Source organism: Prinia subflava, chromosome 17, assembly GCF_021018805.1.
Source record: "Prinia subflava isolate CZ2003 ecotype Zambia chromosome 17, Cam_Psub_1.2, whole genome shotgun sequence".
NCBI lineage: Eukaryota > Metazoa > Chordata > Aves > Passeriformes > Cisticolidae > Prinia > Prinia subflava.
In genome coordinates, this window is record NC_086263.1 from 13,338,541 (window position 1) to 13,358,068 (window position 19,528).

Genomic DNA, 19,528 nt, shown 5'->3' on the forward strand with positions numbered 1-19,528 from the left:
CTGTCTACCAAGCCGGGCTGGCACTTGGATCAACAGAGAAAGGAAAGAGGAGGAGGAAGAGGAGTATCTCTTACACTGATCCCTCAGCTCCGAGGACAGCTGTGTTTGGGGTTTCTTTCCTGCAGCAGCTCCCACAGCAGATGCCTGAAATGTCGAGATGTCCCAATGGCACCGAGTGCTCCCACACTGAACTGGGGTCAGGAGAGAACGATCTCTTACCCTCCTCTCCCCACGAGCTCCGGCGCTGGGTTATCCCCGACCCCCGGCCCGGGGTACCGGGACAGCCGTAAGGAGCTCCCGGAGAGCAACGCTGTCCCCGGCTGTCCCTCGGGGCTGCGGGGGGCACAGGGGTGCTGCACGGAGGGGAAGGGACCCTCGGGAAGGGGGAGAACGGACCGGCCCTGAGGGCCGGAGGGAAGGACCCAGTCCTGAGGGGAGCTGGAGGGGGAGGGGGTGTCCCCTATCCTGAGAGAAAGCGACGAGGAAGGACTCGGCCCTAAATGAAAGTGGAGGGGTACGGGAGGACGAACACGGGGACCACGACGCGGGAGACCCGTCCCTGAAGGGAAGCGCTGGGGGGGAACGACCCGTCCCTGACGGGAAGAGAGAGGAAGGACCGGCCCTGAACGGACGCGAGGGAAGAGGAACGGACGAAACGGACACCGAGCCCTGAGGGGACGCGAGTGGGGGGGTGGGTGGGGGGGCGGAACGACCCGTCCCTGAGGACAGGCCCCAGCCGGGAGCAGCGCCCGACCCCGCAGCCAGGGGTCCGGCGAGGCCCAGGAACGCCCCGAGGCGGCCCCTCTGTCCGTCGGGCGGCAGGGCTGTCCCGGCACTCACCGGCTCCACGGGACGGAAGGGTCACCCCGGCACTCACCGGCCCCGCCGCCCCTCCGGCCCCGCTTCATTTAACCGCCGCTCCCGCCGCTTCCGCCCGGCCCGCGCCACGTGACCGCGCCGCCCCGCACCATAGAGAGACGGCGAGGGAGATACAGAGCGGCGCGGAGGGACGGGCTGTGCGGGCGGGCCGGGCCCGGCGAATCTACCATAGAGAGAGGGGGCGGCCGGGCAGCGCCGCGCCACGCCCCCTGCCGGGCGGGCGGTGTTCCCGTGGGGAGGGGGCGTGGCCAGGGCTGCACGTGTGTTCGGGGCGGGGCCCGGGGGGCGTGGCCGGGGCTGTTTGGGGCCCTCAGCAATGGCGGGGCCCCGCACGGATCCCGCCCTGTCCCCCTCAGCCCTCGCGGAGTGACAGGACACCGCGTTTGTAGCTGCAAACGTCCTCCAGGAAGAGTAGGAAATTGAATTTGAGGGATTAAAGGGACTTACCAAGCTGCCAGGAAAGGAGGCAGCCGACTCATTGAGTTCCCAAGAGAAATGGGAACATTTTAATTGCGTTTACAAGAGGTTCACGTCGTGGAGAAGTCCTGGAGCAGTCCCTCTACAGCACAGCCCATCCACTGGAGCAGACTACAGTCTCTGAGCACCAAAAGGAAAGCGGAAATCAGGAAAACTTCACAAAAAGCAGTTATTAAAGAAAACAGTGGCAGTGTTTGACAGAGCACGGAAGGACTGACACGATTTCCTGCTCCACGCAATGAAATTGTTCAGTCCCTGTTGCTCACGAGGGGTGAGCAACAGCAGCTTCCCAGTCATTTGTTCATATTCTGAAATTACTCGAAGAATAAAAAGCATTTTATTTGTGCTCCCTCCTTTTTTATTTATTTCTTATTTCAAATTACGGCCAGAAGAAACCCCAGCTTCAGCATGAGGGAGGGAAGGCACTGCTGCAGCACCCACCAACACTGAGCACCATCCTCAGACACGCTCCTGCCCTTCTCCACTTGCAAAGCAGCAGTAATTAGGAAAAAAAACCAAACAGGAAAGCAAGGATTCATCAACATTAGCGACTCTTTCTCCAGCTTTCATTAAGGGGGAGATTATAGTTTCTTTCTGTAAACTGAGGTTTTGGAAAAGTATCAGGACAGATAATGAGGTAAGAAGGGAAAAAGATTAAGGTGAATTAATGAAACAGTGTTTTCCTTGCAGAGGAGGAGTTTCATCTGGGCAGTCGATACAGATCTGTTAAATCAGTTGCATTTTGATACTTTGTCCACTTTTTTCCTTTGACTCTCACAAAACAGTGGCTACCAAGAGTTTAAAGTTGTGAGTTTATTGCATATGTAACAAAAATGAACATGACCTCCTGGGTCCAGCCTACTATACAATCACTGTTTATTCCAGCTGGTTCCATAACCACATTAAATAGAACTAGTATTTCTTTAAATACTTTGATTTAGACATAAAATGAAACATTAGTGTACAACTTCCACAAAATAAATCTGCAATAAAAACAGTGGGAAGAATAACAAGGATAGCAGCAATACTTAAACATGACATTACAAAATAATAAATTAAAAAAATACATTATAAAGTGGTCGAGGAACAACAACAACAATAACAACAAAAAAATTTAACATATTAAAACCAGATCCATACTGTGTTTCTGGGAATTTGCTGTGCCACACGGCCCCGAACCCAAGCACTGGCTGCAGAGAGCCTGGTGGCTGGATCAGTAATTTACAGAATCTGCTGGATTTTACAACCACCTCGACTTGAACTGAGGACGAACCGCTGAGCGAGCGCCGACGGCACCGTCTGAAGCTTCGAGCAGCCTTTTTGGAGCAGGGTCTCGTCTAACGTAATGCCCAAGTGAACACCCACACCCATCCGACAGTCTCGTTCCTTCCCGGCGGAACACACGAGCAGAGTGGTTGTTTCCTACATCCCTGAGCGTAGAGTAGAGGCTGAGGAGCAGCATCGGGGCACTGCTGATGGAGCGGCTGCGGGGTTTGCCGCGGCACAGGAACGACAGACACGCTGTACCTTGCATTTCCTTCGGGTCACATCCAAGAGTATCCGCGCACAAGGTGGGACGTGGAATGACAAAACGAACACGGGACTCGATGGTATTCTTTGGGCAAGTTTGAGAAGTCACAACCAAGTTCAAGTGCTGGCAGACCGAGTGGGAATGGACGCACAAATTCAGACAGCTGAGGTTATCCCAGACCTCTGAGAGCCACTGGCCCAAGCCACACTAACTCCTGTTGGCATTTTGTCCTTCCCTGGCCTTGGAACTGGGCACAGGAAGAACAGGCCATGGCTCCAAAGCCATTCTGCCTCGCTTCTTGCTGTTCCTCCATCCACCCAACCGGCTTTAAGGCCTGCCTCAAATGCATATACAGAACACGACAAAAAATGTCTTTGTCGTCACTGAAGTGGCACAAAATTGCAAAGACAAAACGACGGGAGAGGTGGTGAAGCTGTTGAAAAGAGAACTGAAATAATTTAAAAGACAGTGCCCTATTCTCGTTACTGTCAGCACGGAGGAGGTACCTTGACAAGGGCTTTTAAATACAGCAAAAAACAGACGGACTTTTCGAAACAACAATCCTTGCCTATTCTTATTTTGTGCATTCAATAAAACACTGACCTAGCAAAGACATTAGGAACTATCTTATGTCAACTGGGTCATTGACATAAAGCTACTTGACCTATAGATCTCCAAATCAGGGGCCTTTCCCTTCACCTCACTTGGTTTGTGCTGAGCCAGTTGTGCTGCAGGTGTGACAGGATTTTTATTAGGGGTGGGCTTTAGTATCTGGGTTTGGGGTTGGGGTTTTTTTACACTTTTTAAAGTGAAAAGTCCACATGAGACTGCATGCAAAGCTTTTGGGCAATAATCCATTTTGCATTTTTCCTATCTGACTGGTTTATTGCACATTCAAACGTACTGAAAGGATTAAATACACTCTATGAACAGGTTTGACTCCAAAGCAATTCTGAAAATCCAGGGTTGTGGGGACTCTGCTGCTCAGCCCAGGACCGTGGGGATGCTGCCTGCCAACTGCTGCACATCCACACAGCCAGAACTGCAGAAACTGGTCTCCAAGTGCCAAAAGACCCCTCCAGAACATGTGGCTGAACATGTCTCTCCTGTACAGTCCTGCAGGATGAGCATCTTTAGCCACCCTGTGCAAATCTCACAATATGATACAATTTTACACCTCCGATGCGACTCCCGACAACAAATCACAAGAATTATGGTCAATGGCAAAAAGAAAACCACAAACAAAACAAAGAAAGATGCCAGGGTTTTGACAAGTGTCTACTTTCTGTCCTATCACAGTTTAAAGCTATTACCAAATTCAATTAAAAAAAAAAAAGACAAAATAGAAGTATTCCTGTAGACATCTCTTAAGGATAGGCTCTTACCCACAGCCAAATTTCAATGCACTATTCCATAAACGTAACATCTGTTAAGTGTTTCAGTCATGAATCTCTCTAAAAATCAGACTTGTCAAAGAAAAAAAAAAATCCTATACAAGCAAGTCTGCATAAGTTTAGACATGTTTGATAGATAACTGGGTGTCTCTGAAGCCATGTTATTTGTTAAAGTATTGTCTCATCTTGGTGTGCAAACTGGAAAAATGTTAGTGATTCAGTGTCTTAGGTTACAATGCAAGACGTAACCAAAATATGTATTCCATCACCATCTGTTAAAACCAAGTGGGGCAGTGTACTTTATCTCTTCCATGGCACATCCTTGATAACTCTCTCTGGGGATATTTTCTGTTAATGAGCCATCAAGCCTCACTGCATGATTGATAAAATTACATCATCCCATTGTGAACCGTTCTGCCCAGCGGGAGGAGCCAAGCATTCCTACCTGGATATAATCTGAGCTTTGGAACACCACAGTCAGCCCTTATCTCCTGCATTCCCAGAGGACAAGAGCTACATCACCACCACTGGACTGTCAGAGGGAGAGCAGATCCTGCTACAGGATCACTGCTTCATCAGAACCATATCTGTCACTCCAAGAGGAACTGCCACCACCACCCTGACCAACAGGGTGTCAGCTCCTAGCCTGACTCTGGCAGTTTAAGCCACTGTTTCTGTATTATTGCCTTGTTATATATACTAGTAAAGAACCATTATTCCTATATCTTGTACCTTTGCCTGAAAGTCTCTTAATTTCAAAATTACAATAATTTGGAGGGAAGGGGGTTACATTTTCCATTGCAAGGGAGGCTTCTGCCTTCCTTAGCAGACACCTGTCTTTCAAACCAAGACATTCAGGTACTGGATTTGCTTTTGTTTCCCCTGTGTTAGAGAACAAATCTTTTAATATTAGTTTCAGATATTGGAAAAACTAGCCTTATATGGCTCCCTGGAGAAATTTTCATCCCTACAGAACTGAAGTCATAAATTCTTCCAATAGCTTTCTGTAACATTTAGAATGCATCCACTATATAGTTCCCCCTTTACCTCAATCTCTAAAACCTTTCACAAGGCCAAAAAATTTGAAGCAGAAGCTTGCTCTGTTAACTTGACTTTTTGTGATTTCCATGTGAGTTTTAGAATTTAAAGTCACACAAACACATCTTGGGTAAAACAGTGGCAGCGAAATCACAGCTTTGGGATTGAATGGATTTTTATCCTCTGTCTCCTCCTCACAAGGCTTCTCTGCAAAGTACTTACATCTGAACAAACTATGAAAAGTAATTCTGCAGGAGGAAAGAATTGTTTTCACGTGCAAAACAATTAGATTTCAGCCAGAACAACCAAAAAGAAATCATACAATACCGTTTAAGCTCTCCCAGATTCCTTCACTTTTCTCAAGGTGAGCCACAGCTTCCAGCGGGAGCTTCCTGCTAAGGCAGAACTTGGATTTCTTTACCTTTCAGTTAAGTGTTCATATGGAGGTATTTTCTGCTAGAAGTTTACTTTTTAAACAGATGTTTAAAATGTGCAATGCAAATTCTGGTGCCAGTCAGACACTCTGCACCTGCTGGACTCTACAAAGGCTCAAGCTTGATTTAAGACAGACTAACCAGGTGCACCTACCACTTGCAAGTCCTCAGCAAATTAAGCTCATTCTCAAATACACTTTGATTTTCCTATTCAAAAAACCCCACAGGTCGCTGACCCTATCACAATATGTGTTACAAATCTAGCAGAATATCCTGTGTAACCAAAGCCAAATGCTGAACTTGGCTGCATTTCGTTTCAGGGGGGATGGAAGAAGAGGGAAGGGGTTATTGTAACAAAGGGGAGAAAATTGAGTTGGGAACCACCAAAAAGAGCCCCGACCCTCCCCCCGTAATCCACCAGAGGCAGAAGGGAAACAGCCCCATCTCTAAGTTGTCAGAGTTCAGATGTTTCAGACAGCTTAGCAGGAAGTTCACAGCAAGCTTCTTCTAGCTTTTGATTTGGTGGTCCATGAGCTAGCATCTGTTTCCTTTGGTTGCTTTTTCATTCCACAGCAAACCCACACGTCTCTTCCACAGCTGTCAACAGCTTCTCATAAAGCTTCTCGTATGACTCATAAGGCGGAATGTCGATCCGGTTAAAGCTGCAGGGAAAGTAACAAAGCATGGATGGATCTCAAGTGCTTATTGGGGGAAAGATGTAAAGAAGCTACATATAGATAGAAATTGTAAAATCTCTCAGCTGCCTCAGTGGCCAAACGAGACAAGATGAAAAACAACTATTTCTACAGCAGGGACGCACAGCTTAATAGGGCAGCGTTTGGGATGAGGAGGAGGAAGAGGCAGATGCAGGAGACTTGCAAAGAAAAAGCAACACATCAGGCAGGCCCACTCCCTGCCCTGCCTGCAGACAGTCTGCTGCTGCTGCTGACACATTTCCTGCCTCTGATGGAGTGAGATTTCCGTGCAAGGGCTCAGGCTGTGCCTATACTGCACCAACGGCACGAGCTTCCAACATTTGACATCTGACAACACTTCTTCGTAATAAAGAAATAAAGAAATAAACTTACAAACGTCTCACTACCCAGAATAATCACTTCTGGAATAAATGAAAACCACAGATAGTACAGAAGACAAATTAAGCTTTAAGAAAAACAAAATATTTTGCTGGTTGCAGAATACAGATATATCCAAGCTAACATAGCACACTTGGAGTCATCCACGTGTATCCCATGCCTAACCCCTGCCCAGGACAAACAGAGATGACTCCTTTAAATCAAGAAAAAGGGAGAGGAAGCAGAGTGTTTCCATCTTACCAAGTGTGGGCTTTTGGAAGGTTGTCTGTATTTGCATCTATTAAATGGATGGTGAACAGTCTGGGTCCTGCAGCGCCTGTAGAACCTTAGACAGACATTCTAGTTAATGCACTTCAACAAAGCATCATCCACACACACGCATTTTGTTGCATATAAAAAGGCAAGAGAGAAAATTACAGTTCCAGCTGCAAGCCTAAGTATGTCCTAGACTAAATCTGTAGATATTTGCAGCTGATGAAGGGATGGCAGAAGAGATAGAGCTGTTTGTGACAATCATTTTACAGACTGGTATTTTGGTAAGCTGCTAGATTTGATATTAATGAAGCTGCACCATGGAAAATGAAAATACATGAAGGTTTTCCTCGTAAAACAGAACTAGTATTTTAATTCTGAACATCAATTTACTGTCAGCCAACAAATTGAATGTGATCAGGAGATCACAACAGCCAAGGACACTGCTGCATTTTTGATAAAAACCTGCGATTTTCAGAAATTTGCTTTAAAGTCTAGTGATTTATTGCCAAACATTGAGGGGCATACAGTTCTCACAAGAAAAACCTCTTTAGCCAGTCAAATATCCCTGTGCACATTTGTATGGAATGATTTGAACGTCAGAGCACAGAGCTGTAGGAGACTGACAAGCCAAAATTGACAGCAGTCAAAGCACTGCACAGTAACAGATTTACCAGCTTCCATCACTATCAGCAACAGCCAAAGTGTGCAGCAGCAGCTGAGCTGCTGACAAATATAAAACTGCTCTCAGGCTCTAAAGTTTGCAAGTGCTTGACTTATCCAGTAACACGCTGATATTTTACAAGGGGCCTGTAAATACCACACCACTTTTATCTCCTTCTCCAACCACAGATTAACTCAGCCTCCACATCAGTCACCTTGTAAAGCCTTGAAACCTTGAAGTGGGACACGCGTCGAGCCCGTCACGAACTGCAGCAGCCTTGCCCTTCTTTCCTCATCAAACGTTTCCACTGCCTGCCAGAACCACTTGACGATGTTGCTGTCGGCCATGCAGTGCTTTAGGCGGGTGTTGGACTTCCAGTCATTCAGGTCGATCTTATCCAGGCCTCCTATGATCAGCTGTTGGAAGATTAGGAAGCGCTTTAAAGCTCAGACTAATTTCAGGATCGGAGTTATAAAAATGCATCCAACCATGTCACGAAGCCTGGCATTGTTCAGGGGCTTCACCCACTTTTTTGGAGCAAGGTAACATTCCAAACCAGTACAGAACTGGCAGTAGATCTCTCCAGTTTGACAGCAGTGAAACTGAACCCAAGCAGTGCTTTACCAGCATTAAAACTTTCACAGGCAGCCAGGAATCAGAATCCCATGCAAGACTTTATTAAATCTGTGCTCCCTGGAAGGTACAGCCTGTCCTTCTGAGGGCACAGCACTGATCTGGAATAAGGCTGTGGCACAGCATCATTGTCCTGCTGCAGGACTGCCCTGGAGGTGCCAATACCAGCAACAATGGAATCCTGCTCAGCTTATGGAACGTCTGAGTGGCTTTGTTGTTCCACAACAAACTACAGAAACTTTTCATCTGTTGTTTGGCCCTGTTTGTGAGAATATCTGACACAGACCAGACATATCACTTCAATCTCTTTTCCAGATAACACCAGGTTGCAAAATACTGTAAAAGGAAGTTGCTGTTGGCCATGCATTTAACCACCTCCTCTGAAAACAACAAATAAATGGCACAGAGCAAACTTTATCCCTCGAAACAAAACATGTGACATATTTTAAATTTCCCATAATATTCCACAGTAAGGATCCAATTTCTGAGAGCTGCCCTTTAGCAGCTGCTTTGTTGTGCCACCAAGACAGCACCCACTTACACCTTCTCATATCATTAGGGGAGTTGTGACTGTTCTGACATGGACAGTATTGAAATATATAATGGATTTTAAATCTACCTTTTGAAGCGAATGGAATGCAAGAACTCTGTGAGATTAAGCAAAATGCATGAGTGACCAGCACAAGGCTAGTGATTTCTATACCACAAATTATGAATATTCCACAGGTGGTCTTATTTTTTCTAGGACACAACACTAGAGGAAAAATTGTTGTAACAGGAACCATTTTAAAAAGCAGCTTTTTGCACCTCAGGATTTGATAAGAAGACAAATTAATTTCTTTTCTATATGCTCAACTCTTCTGTTTCTGTAAACCAATTCCTGTGTGAAAACAGAAACAGCCATGCATGAAAAGTTACTGGACAAAACAGGCTCTGGGGTAAATAACATGTCTGGTCTTGCCAACAATTCCTCTAACTTGCAGATCTCCTTCTCAGACCACCTGCCTTGAGCATTTGTCCTTGGATAGACACCATGGTGTATTTGTCTTTCTCTGTTTAAGTAGCCCTCTCAATAATATCAACTCAAAGAATATCTAAAATAAACCTAAAAGGGTTTGGTTAAACAAATATTCACCTTTCTGGTACATAAAATAGAAAAAGTTTTCTGTTTTGTTTGTTTTGCTTGTTTTTGTTTGTTTTTTAAATCAGTGCTTGACTGTGGGTCAAACAAATTACAGAACAATAATCCATGTGGATAAAACATACCTCAAGTTCCTTTTGGTCAAAAGGCTTAAGGAGATGTTGAGGAATAAGTTCATTAAAACCCTTCTGCAGGGCCAGGAACTGTGCCTCTATTCCTCTCATGAACCGCCAGTTCACATACAGCCTGTGGGGGAGGAAGGAAAAAGTCAGGGGTGATGAGCTGGACAGCACTGGGATTTTTTTCCAAGCAGATTTGGAAAATGCTCATTTCACAGAGGGCCTTGTTTCAATACACACATTTTGTATTATGAAAGAAGTGCTTATACCTTCCATTTCCCATCAACAATTAATTATTGCACCATCAACAGAAAAAAGTACCATTCAGAACTTCCACTTCCCAGGTCTTCCAGTGAAAGCACTCATGTCACTTATGACTCAGGAGCTCCCACCCAAAAAACTTACTTCCTTAGCTTCAATACATACAAAAATTCTGTTTACTGCCCTCTTCCCACTGCATTTGCAGGCCGTATTTCTGTTTGCAGTACCTGACATATTCCTTCTTGTTCTCCTCTGTCACTGGAATATTCCTGCCATTTGGTTTGAGTTCATGCTGTAAAATCCTCCCGAAGGCGTTGTGCTCCACACAGAACGTATGGTCCAGGACTGGTGTGATATCGTTCTCTCTGCCAATGCACAGAGGGTAAACTCAGTATTTTTGGCATTTTGGAACTCTCAGTGGTGATGCTGGCAGTTATTTGAACCCTAGGTAGTCTTCAGGGTAAACCTTAGTTACTATCTGCGTTTCACACACTAGAGGAATGTTGCCACCATCCCCAATCTCTTTATGGTTTAGTGCATGTTGAAGAGTCTGATCAGATATGGGATATTCATCTAATTCTAACAGAACTCAGGATACTGGATAAAACCCTATATACAGAAATACACACACACATATATATCTGATCTGCTGTCACGTATCTGTGAAGCACAGAAGAGATCATATGTAGAGAATTTAATCATCAGTAACTTCTTTAAATACAAAATTCAAAACAGCATTTAGGAAAAGAACTAAGATAATGCAAAGCAGTTCTGAGGAGTCCCAAAGCTACACTGAATGCTGGATTTTGTTCTGTAAGCATATAGAAGCCCAAATTACTTCCATTTATTTTCATTTTAATCAGTTTCTTTTGAAGAAGGCTGTACTTCCCTGCAGATCTCTGTCCTGAATTTGGATTTTGATACTGTGATATTCTACCATACCCATGCAATCCTTAATGATTTAGTATCTACTTTATTGCAAGGAGAGTTTGCAATGAGAACTTTTCCTCCAGTACCTTTGATATATTAAGAATAGTTTAATGACTTTGTACAGACTGCCACCATAAAAAGATTTTTGCAAATTCTTTGTCTTAAAGTATCTCACTATTGCCAACAAACTCTACCCTATTTTCTCTATAGTGAGACGATTGCTAAATTCAGTACTTACAAGATCCAGACTAAACTCTTGTGTAATTCTGGGTCAACAGATTCCAGATCGGAGAGCTGGATGGGCTTCCCCAGCAGCTGCTTGTAAAAGGGAACTGTGAACCCCCCGTTGATATAGTGTCCATGGAACACAGCCAAACCCATTATCCGACCAACAAAATGGAAATAAGACAAATGGTCCTGCAGGGAGAGAGGAGAATCAGGCTTGGGAAGACACTGACATCTTGTGGCACCTCCAGTGGATTGTTCAGTGTGAGTTACCTGCAGCCCTCTGGGCAAGAGCAGCCACCGCTTTTCCTCACAACATAACCAAAAGCAAAGCATTTAATGATTAAAGATTTGAACAAGTCTCTGTGCACTACCTGATTAATAAGTTGGATACAAGTCTCTAGACGTCTCAAAGGGAGAAACTTGGAAAAAGAAAATCCCTGTGAAACCTCCCAAATCCAAGCAGATGAGGATTCCAAACAAATTAGTTTATTCTTTGTTTAACCACCCAAATGTATCTACTCTTGAGGAAGCAGCGTGCTTGTTTCCTTAATTTCTTTCATGCTGCTTTTAAACTAACTTTTGAAAGCTGAGGTGTAAGTCCTATGGTTGACATTCTTCCAATCCACCTCCCTCATCTTCCAGTGCAAATGTCAGGAAATGTCATGTCAGGAAGAATTCCCTCTACTAATACTGAACTGCTGCTCCTTCTAGGGCCTGCATCATTACAAATCCTCCAGTAAGAGAAAAAGCAGGCACAGGAGTGTGGTGAGAAAAGGGCAGGCCAGGGATACATCCATAAAAATCATGGAGTGGCACTGCTGGGAATGTAATGCTGTGTGCACATCACAGCCTAGATGAATTTCATCTGTCTTAGAATTTCTTAGAATCACTGTGCAAACCAATCAGTACTGAGGAGTCTCAAAAAATCAGAGATATTTATCAAAGGCTATCATGGTTTAATTTCTGAACAAAACCCCTCTGCTTCTTACTGTATAAATACAAGATATTAACACCTTCTTATTCTGATTTATGCTGCAGTTCAGACTCTTCTGTGGAACAGCAGCTGTATGAAACTGCAGCAGAGATGTCTTAAAGTAGAAATACTGCTGAGAAATTAGTACTTACAGGATTGATAGAAGAGTCTGGATTGATTTGCAGCATGTAAATATTATCTGTGGAGTACTGGAAGAGTCCATAGTAGGGATTCAACATTTCGTGGCACAGTAAATACAACCATTCTCTGCCAAAAAGAAAAAAAATCCAACCCAAATTTAGAAGAGTGCAACTTGCACTAAGTTTTAGACAACACAATTATTGTAATTGATCAGTTATGGAATGCTTATTTCAAAATCAGATCCTCTTGTGCTGCCTTCCATTTGTAGACCAAAAGGGTGCAATTAAAACCCTACAATGTTCTGCTCCACTCAGGGCAGACTTTGTTTAGTTTAGAAGCACTGAAGAGATTAACATCAATTAGAGAAGCTACAGCAAGCTGTAAGACAATGCCATCAACTAATTGAGTCTGAACAAGCCACGCTTCCAAAAAAATCCTGCCTTTGTACAGAGTTCAGCTATTTGGAGCTTACGAGATCTGCTTCTCTGCAACCTGTACAGTATAAGGAAATATTGAAAAATCTGTTGATTAGAATCAGCTCAACTGCTGGGAGTCTTCAGAAAAGCCATTTTTCTGCCAGCTTGGTGACTGCTTTCAGCAGAGGCCAGAAGGGACAGAGACCAAGCGCAATAAAAGGAGGGGTTGGGTAAATTCTCTCACCTCGGTAACACATAAGGACAGGAGCAGAACTAAAGCTATTTTTAACCTCCCAAGTTACCAGGACAAATATTCCTTTGTTGTTAGATTTGGACACCCCTTCCAGGTCCAAAATATTCGAAGAGAACTATCAATTGTAATGCTTAGAAGTGGAGCTGTACTGATCTGGAAAGAGTCAGTTGCAACTAAAGGGCAATTATGAAAGGCATCAGGGCAACAGGATGTCAACAGTGGAGACACCCAAGGTTGCATTGGGTAAGGCAGCTCAGAATGTTCCAGTTTCTTTCCTTTGTCCAGGGGATTGATCACTGAAAGACACCTATGTGGGCAGCTTTTGTGGATTTGAGAAATTTCTCCGTGAATTTACACAACTCTGAGCCACAAAGCTGAGTGATTTTCAGTGATGCTGAATCAGCTCCTGAATTTCAGATCTGATGCAACCTGCAGGGAATTATTGTCATTTCTAAGAGGGAGGCAAGTCCTCGCTAAAATTTTAGCTTTTGTTTAGGATTAGTTCATCTCCACTCCTGCTCCAACAGATCAGAGAATTCTCCTGAATGCAGCTGAGATATAACAGAAAGGAACCCCTACTCTCCTGCAATTCATTTGTGGGAAATCAGAGAGGCGTGTTTAACAAAACCATTCCTGTGATCTGGAGCTGACTCCAGGGTCTATAAACTCCCTCAGAGACCTCACAATCTGAGCTGATCACCCTTTCACAACTTATAGTGGGACAATGTTAAATCACAACCTTCCACTTTCCAACCTACCAAAGCTACAGCCCCTGTCTATAAACTAGACCACAAATAATTAACATATACCATCAATAGGTAACTTGAAAGGGGGTGGTATCAGCCACGGGGCACTGAAAGGGCAACTTTACAGTTAAGAGGTGCCAGAAAACCCCTAAAATCTCACCTTGCTACTCCTCCATAGTCCAGGCCTTCCTCTCCTCGGAATTTCACCATAAGCCTCTTTTTCAAGTCCTTTGGCCTCATCTTCATTATCTGACGATAGGATTCCTGTATGTGCATTTGTACAATTAGCTTTTATTTCCTTCATATAATTAGGTCTATAAAGACTTCTCTAATACCATAATTAAAATTTCTGCATTTCTGTAACACATAGATTGTTACTGAAATACAGAAAACATGAGACTGTTCAAGTGCTAATCTGAAGCAAATTTCAACAAAAACTCTGTAATGTGGTGGGTGCTTATGAAGCAAAGTTATAATCACTGAGCAGTTTTATTTAACTCTTCAGTGACAAAAGCTGCTGTTAGCAGTTAAAAAAAAACCAAAAAAAATCAATCAAATACCTCAAATATTTCCTCTCTGGATACTTCAATACGACAGTGACCAGCCTGGGGTTGCTGAAGAGAGAGCTCATGTCTAAGAACTTTTAACTTTTGTACCAAGTCTCTTTCATATCTCTGTGCAGGCAACTCCTCTCCCTCTTCCAATGATCCCTCATTTGGAGCTGGTAGAGGCTGTTGGCTGGGCTCTTTTAGCTGGCATTGATGGCTTGGAGAATAAAAGGACAATATTTATTCTGGACACATCACAATAAGGAATATGTAAAACAATGATGCAAAAAATGATTAAGCTTCTCTAAGAGGAGCACGGAGGGAAATGTGTATTCAGCTGGATACTTCTGTACCATCATTACACTAAATAAAGGGATGTAAGGAGCACAGATACTTAAAGAATTTCAGCATTTTTGAATTGTTTTTATATGGCAAAGCACTGTGGAAGGCTCTGGAGCATGATTTCTGATTGCTGACTGAGCAGCAATTAAAGTTTGTGTGGTATTTTCCTACACAGAACTTTCAAGAGTGCAATATAGAAAGAGATGTCTAATAGAACAAAAAACAGCTTTATAAAGGGAACTGTCTAACAACTGCAACTGATTTTATTCCTGCTCCATGCAAAATCAGGCTGGGGATTCCTGACACAGTAAAAATACTGCATCTATGGTTGTTATGGTTGTCCCAAATAGTTGCAGCTTCGTACACTCAACTATCCTTATCCATCACTGCTTTATTTGGGTTGTAGAGCAACTGATCTTTAGATACAGAGATTCCCTGGCTGGCTTCAAGCACAGGAAAAAGTCTGGTCTTGGGCACAAGCAGCACTGCCAGGCTGCTCCCAGGGTCAGTCCCACAACAGCTCAGCTGCCTTTCCATGATGAAGTTTGAGTTTACTAAATCCTGCTAAACCCAAACTGGCTGTGCACAGCGCCCTTGACCAGACTCCAGCTGGCTTTGCACTCCCATTGTCTGGAGCCCAAGGGAGCGTGGAGTTAGCCCAGATCCAGAACAGCAGCACAGAGCTAGAACTGCTCATCCAGAGAGACATGAGCTGAGTGCTGGGGAACCCCTGGCAGACTCCCTACCCCACACCCCAGCAATCCCAGAGCTGTGCAGAGCAGAGTGAAAACCCTGCTGAAGAGTCTCAGCTAAAATCTTAGATAAAACAAGCACTGAGAACCAACTCTTGGACCCTGACTACAGCACTGGCTGCATCTGTCCCCAAATTATCAATCAGGGTTTCAGCCCCTCAGGACTCCCAGACCTGACAGGAATTATTTATGAGGCAAAGCTCTTACTTCATGATGTGATGTAGTCGTGGATCTGTGAATTGTGTGGTTCTGTTGTTATGATCTACAAAATATATTCTTCCTGAAACTGTACTTCTGACTTCCCAGCCTGGAGGCAAAGGTCCCAGCTCATCACAATTCACACTGTTAAGGTCTCTAAAGCAAAAAACAAACAAGATGTTAATGCACACCTCAAGTTAAGCAACCAAATACTAAGATCACTTTTAAAAATCAACATCACCTCTTTATTTAATTTAAGGTTAGAATCCTGACTATTTGACTGAAAAAAAGACTAAGACCCCTTTCATCCTGGATAAATTTCAGGTATCACACTAAGTGCTGCTAAAGGCAGTCCCTCACTGCCAGGAACTGTCTGAATTCAATACATAGAATGCATTTACACCCAAAAAGATTGAAAATACCTAAGGCTCCAGCCACCTAACTGGTGAAACAGGAAAACTCCAAGAGTGGCAAAAAAAGGAAGGAAGGAAACCTGAAGATTATTTTTAGGCAGAAAATCTATTGTTAAGTAAAGTATTCTTTAGAGGGCTGGCATGGATTCAGGGTTGAAGACACCACTCTATGCAATTCCTCACCTAAATCTAACCATGCACCATAGGTATAAACAGAGTTAACTGAGAGGCTTTAGGAAGGTAGAAATGCTTTGTACACTGAAGGTGCCTTAGTGTCACAGCGAGTATAAACCAAGGGGACACAGGGGAGACAGACAAGCCCTTGTTAGGCTCCTTAAAGGAGATTATGGTTGGACCATTTGCTGTGATCAGCTGTGCATCTGAAAGTCCTGCAGAGATCTGATTACAGCAAGTTCTAACCCACAGCTCTGCCTCATGCCAAGGTTAGGTCCTTCCACCACAAGCTGGTAGCACAAAAGTCACCTTTAACTAAAATAGGTGTGACCTGGGACTCACAAGACACTGCTGTGTCCACTTCTATTGCTGCTCCTGAAACCTTGGCCTGAGGATTTGGGGAGAGGAGCAGCAGCACCTTTCATTAGGGTGACCAGCATCACTTGAAGAATTGGGCACACAAGTCTGACGTGACTGACAAATGAACAACCACTGTCATTTCTCCTTCCAACAATACCAGCTAATCTAAAAATCAGCTATTTTCTCTCTCTCTCAGCTTTATTTTTCATTTCCTTCCATACACTGAGCTTTTATCACCACTTTTGCCTGCACTTTATATCATTTTTCTAATATCCTGTACCACATTCCTCTATTATCCAGGCAGTGCAGCAGCTGAGAGTTACAAACTTCACTCTTGAATCTGGTGTGCAGGTGGCCCAGGAAACAGCTCAGATTCAGAGCTGCTCAGGAAGAGCACCAGACCTTACTCACAAAGACCTGGATTAACTGCAGGTTAAGTTTTAAAGAGGCTTTAGTAAATTAATCATGTGAAGCATTCAAATTTTCTAGCTGCAAATCACTGGCCTAAAGCATAAAAAAAACCCTCAAACCTTTTCAAGTTTAAATATAACAAGTAATCTCTCCTTCAGTTATACACAAGTGAGCTCTAATAAAACAAAAGTTACAAGCTGAATACTCAAGAAACAATTATTTGAAGAAAGAAGTCAGTTTTTTCCTCAATTTGCAGTCCAAACTGTTTTCATACAAAAAAAAAATGTAGGTAAGATTCAGAAATTTGTAGCTTCACCAAAAACAGCCACATCAACGTTTTAGGAAGACTTTGTCAAATAGGAATTCCTGAAGGGCTACATACTTTTTTGCTTTTTGTTTTACATGATTCACAAGTAAATAATTCTTTCTTTCAAAAAGAGTAAATCTTAATGCCTAATGAAAAGGTAACTAGAAACATCCCAAACTATTCCTCTGCTGAGAGCTCTCCCTCTAAATTCAGACAGACCATTCCACAGATTTTGCTGTTATTAATCCAACATCCTGCTACACAAATACACACCAAACCCCTCTGACTTTTAACTATAAATACATACCTTGGTATCCTTGGGTCGTGCCACGTGCTCACTCCAGTCTGTGTGTGCAAAAAATAAACCTGTCCCTGTACCGTTGTTCTTTGCTCTATAAAAAGGGAAGGAAGATTATTCTAAATTATAAATCTTAAAAAAAATAAATCCAAATAAACATTTTAAAGACATTTGAATCTTTTCCTCCTAGGAGAAAGCACTGGAGCCATCATACTGATCTCTTGGAGCATGGACTGTTTTGTCCTTGACAAATTCACTCTGACTACACATTTCAACATTCTTTTGAAACTCTCAGATCCATGCAACAGCGTGTTTTAGTCTGTATTTTTATTGTTAGATTTTGAGACAATCCAAACCCCCAAACCAGATTTCTTTACTCCTAGATTTGGTGTGCTCTTTTCTGAATTTTTAAATTCTCCTTAATCTCATCCTCCCCAATCCTCTGTACTATTGGCTTCTTTGTTGCTTTTATATATTTTCCCCATCTTTTCTCAAATGTGGGCTCAAACCTACACAACATGCCAAGGGGGGAAGGAAAAAATAGCATTACTGCTCCAGTTTAAAGAGCTCTTTACATTCGTTCTCCCTAGATACACAGCCAAGATTAGCAGTGAATTTTCTGTAACAGCATCATACCACAACCTCATGTTTAATTTACCAGCAACCCCTCAGTGTATCCTGGCGTAGCCAACTGCTAATTAGCCAATCTCAAACTCCCATCTGCACTTAGTTCCTTTTCCAAAACGAGATGCACGTGGACACTGCTTGTTCCAGCAGGCAGAACACCTCGGTGTGTTAAAAGGGGAGAAGCTTTTGGTGATGTCTCTTCTCAAGGTTGATGTCCCCTGAGATTCTCCTCAGGGTTGCTGTTCCCCGAGGTAATAAGGTTTTCTCCCAAGGTTGCTGTTCCCTGGGAGTCTCCTTGGGGTTGCTGTTCCCCGAGATAATAAGGTTTTTTGTCTTCTCTTTGCCCTAAGTGTTTCACACCAGAGGTAGAGACAACAAGCTGAGTCCGCCAGTGCATGTTTCCAAGGTTGTTTATTCTTCATTATCTCAGTTCTTTCTCAGCTCTGCCAGGCCTCCCTGGCAAGGTCCCTTATCTTAATTCTTTCTCTGCTCTGCAGGGCATCCCCAGCAGAGCAGGACTGGGCGGGTCAGAGAGCCCCACACCTTATGTACAGTACCCCTGACCCAACCACCGTTCACAATGTACTTTTTATTTACAAAATTTTACCAATGCCTACTACCTATGCTAACATGTCATTTCTACTCTAAACCAATCTCTAAAATCCAACTCAGCAAAAGATGGGGGACGAGAACAAGAACAAGGAGCACAGGGGCCACTCCCCAATTCCTCCATCTTGTCTCTTCAACCCCATATACTAAAAATCCTAGATTCTACATTTACATTCTATGATAAAGTAAATACTACTTATTTTGAATTCTCTCAGCTTGTGATTCTTCATACACTGTGGGCATTCACTCCCATGGCCAGGGATCAGAGGCAGTGTCCTCCTGGGCTCTGTGTGAGGCTGGTTGACCCCCTTGTGCAGATCCCAGACCCCCCTGTCCGGTGTCCGAACCCTCCAGGGTGGCCAGAGGGATGTTCTAGACTCCGACAGCCTCTGCACAAACACAACCCTTTTGGTTTTCCAGCTGTGGGACACTCACCGTAGCCCTCAGGCAGCTCGGGTGACTGGTGGCCGTGGGGCCTGTTCTGAGGGGTCTGAACGTGGGCTCTGACCTCGGGCGTGCGCAGCCGCTGGGCCTGCAGCCGCTGGTCCTGGCTGGGGGACTCCAGGAAGCGGCAGCCGCCTCCCCCCGCCGCTCCCGTCGTGTCCGTGTAGGGCGCCGGCTCCTCCATGAAGCAGCTCAGCGGCCTCCCCGGCCCCGAGTCTTCATAAACCGTTCTGAAAATGGGGAAACTTCGCGAGTTTCCATCACAAGAGAAGTGAATGCAGAAATAACTGCTTCTCTCTTCCCCACTTTTAACCCAAGAGGTGCCATTTTCTCAACGTTTTTATACCGAAATTTCTCAGCACGGGTAAAAAACACAACAAAATCAAGTCTTATCAAGTTTAGCCTAATGACCTTCCTGCCTGATACACATTCCCACAAAAT

The 19,528-nt window shown here is 44.0% G+C and overlaps 2 protein-coding genes across 9 annotated transcripts in view; both read right to left on the reverse strand.

Annotated features, from left to right (window-relative positions):
• RNF216 (ring finger protein 216) overlaps window positions 1–1,033 on the reverse strand; it is a 76,952-nt gene extending 75,919 nt beyond the window's left edge. The window contains exons 1-2 of one of the 5 annotated variants that reach the window (XM_063414519.1): window positions 841–1,032; window positions 75–144 (exon numbers count right to left, since the gene is read on the reverse strand). The gene's annotated coding sequence lies outside the window, so the exon portion shown is untranslated. Of the gene's footprint in view, window positions 1–74; window positions 192–840 lie in introns of all 5 variants that reach the window. The other 4 variants (XM_063414514.1, XM_063414516.1, XM_063414517.1 and 1 more) reach the window with 4 other exon arrangements.
• A 1,121-nt stretch (window positions 1,034–2,154) lies between these two features.
• The window catches only part of SMURF1 (SMAD specific E3 ubiquitin protein ligase 1), a 46,111-nt gene continuing 28,737 nt past the window's right edge, over window positions 2,155–19,528 (reverse strand). The window contains exons 7-18 of one of the 4 annotated variants that reach the window (XM_063414525.1): window positions 19,079–19,317; window positions 17,417–17,501; window positions 15,454–15,600; window positions 14,165–14,369; window positions 13,765–13,868; window positions 12,201–12,315; window positions 11,086–11,264; window positions 10,145–10,282; window positions 9,663–9,783; window positions 7,978–8,179; window positions 7,088–7,163; window positions 2,155–6,415 (exon numbers count right to left, since the gene is read on the reverse strand). In XM_063414525.1, the coding sequence (XP_063270595.1) occupies window positions 6,316–6,415; window positions 7,088–7,163; window positions 7,978–8,179; window positions 9,663–9,783; window positions 10,145–10,282; window positions 11,086–11,264; window positions 12,201–12,315; window positions 13,765–13,868; window positions 14,165–14,369; window positions 15,454–15,600; window positions 17,417–17,501; window positions 19,079–19,317 (1,711 nt within the window). In that variant the 3' untranslated portion in view covers window positions 2,155–6,315. Of the gene's footprint in view, window positions 6,416–7,087; window positions 7,173–7,977; window positions 8,180–9,662; window positions 9,784–10,144; window positions 10,283–11,085; window positions 11,265–12,200; window positions 12,316–13,764; window positions 13,869–14,164; window positions 14,370–15,453; window positions 15,601–17,416; window positions 17,502–19,078; window positions 19,333–19,528 lie in introns of all 4 variants that reach the window. The other 3 variants (XM_063414524.1, XM_063414523.1, XM_063414522.1) reach the window with 3 other exon arrangements.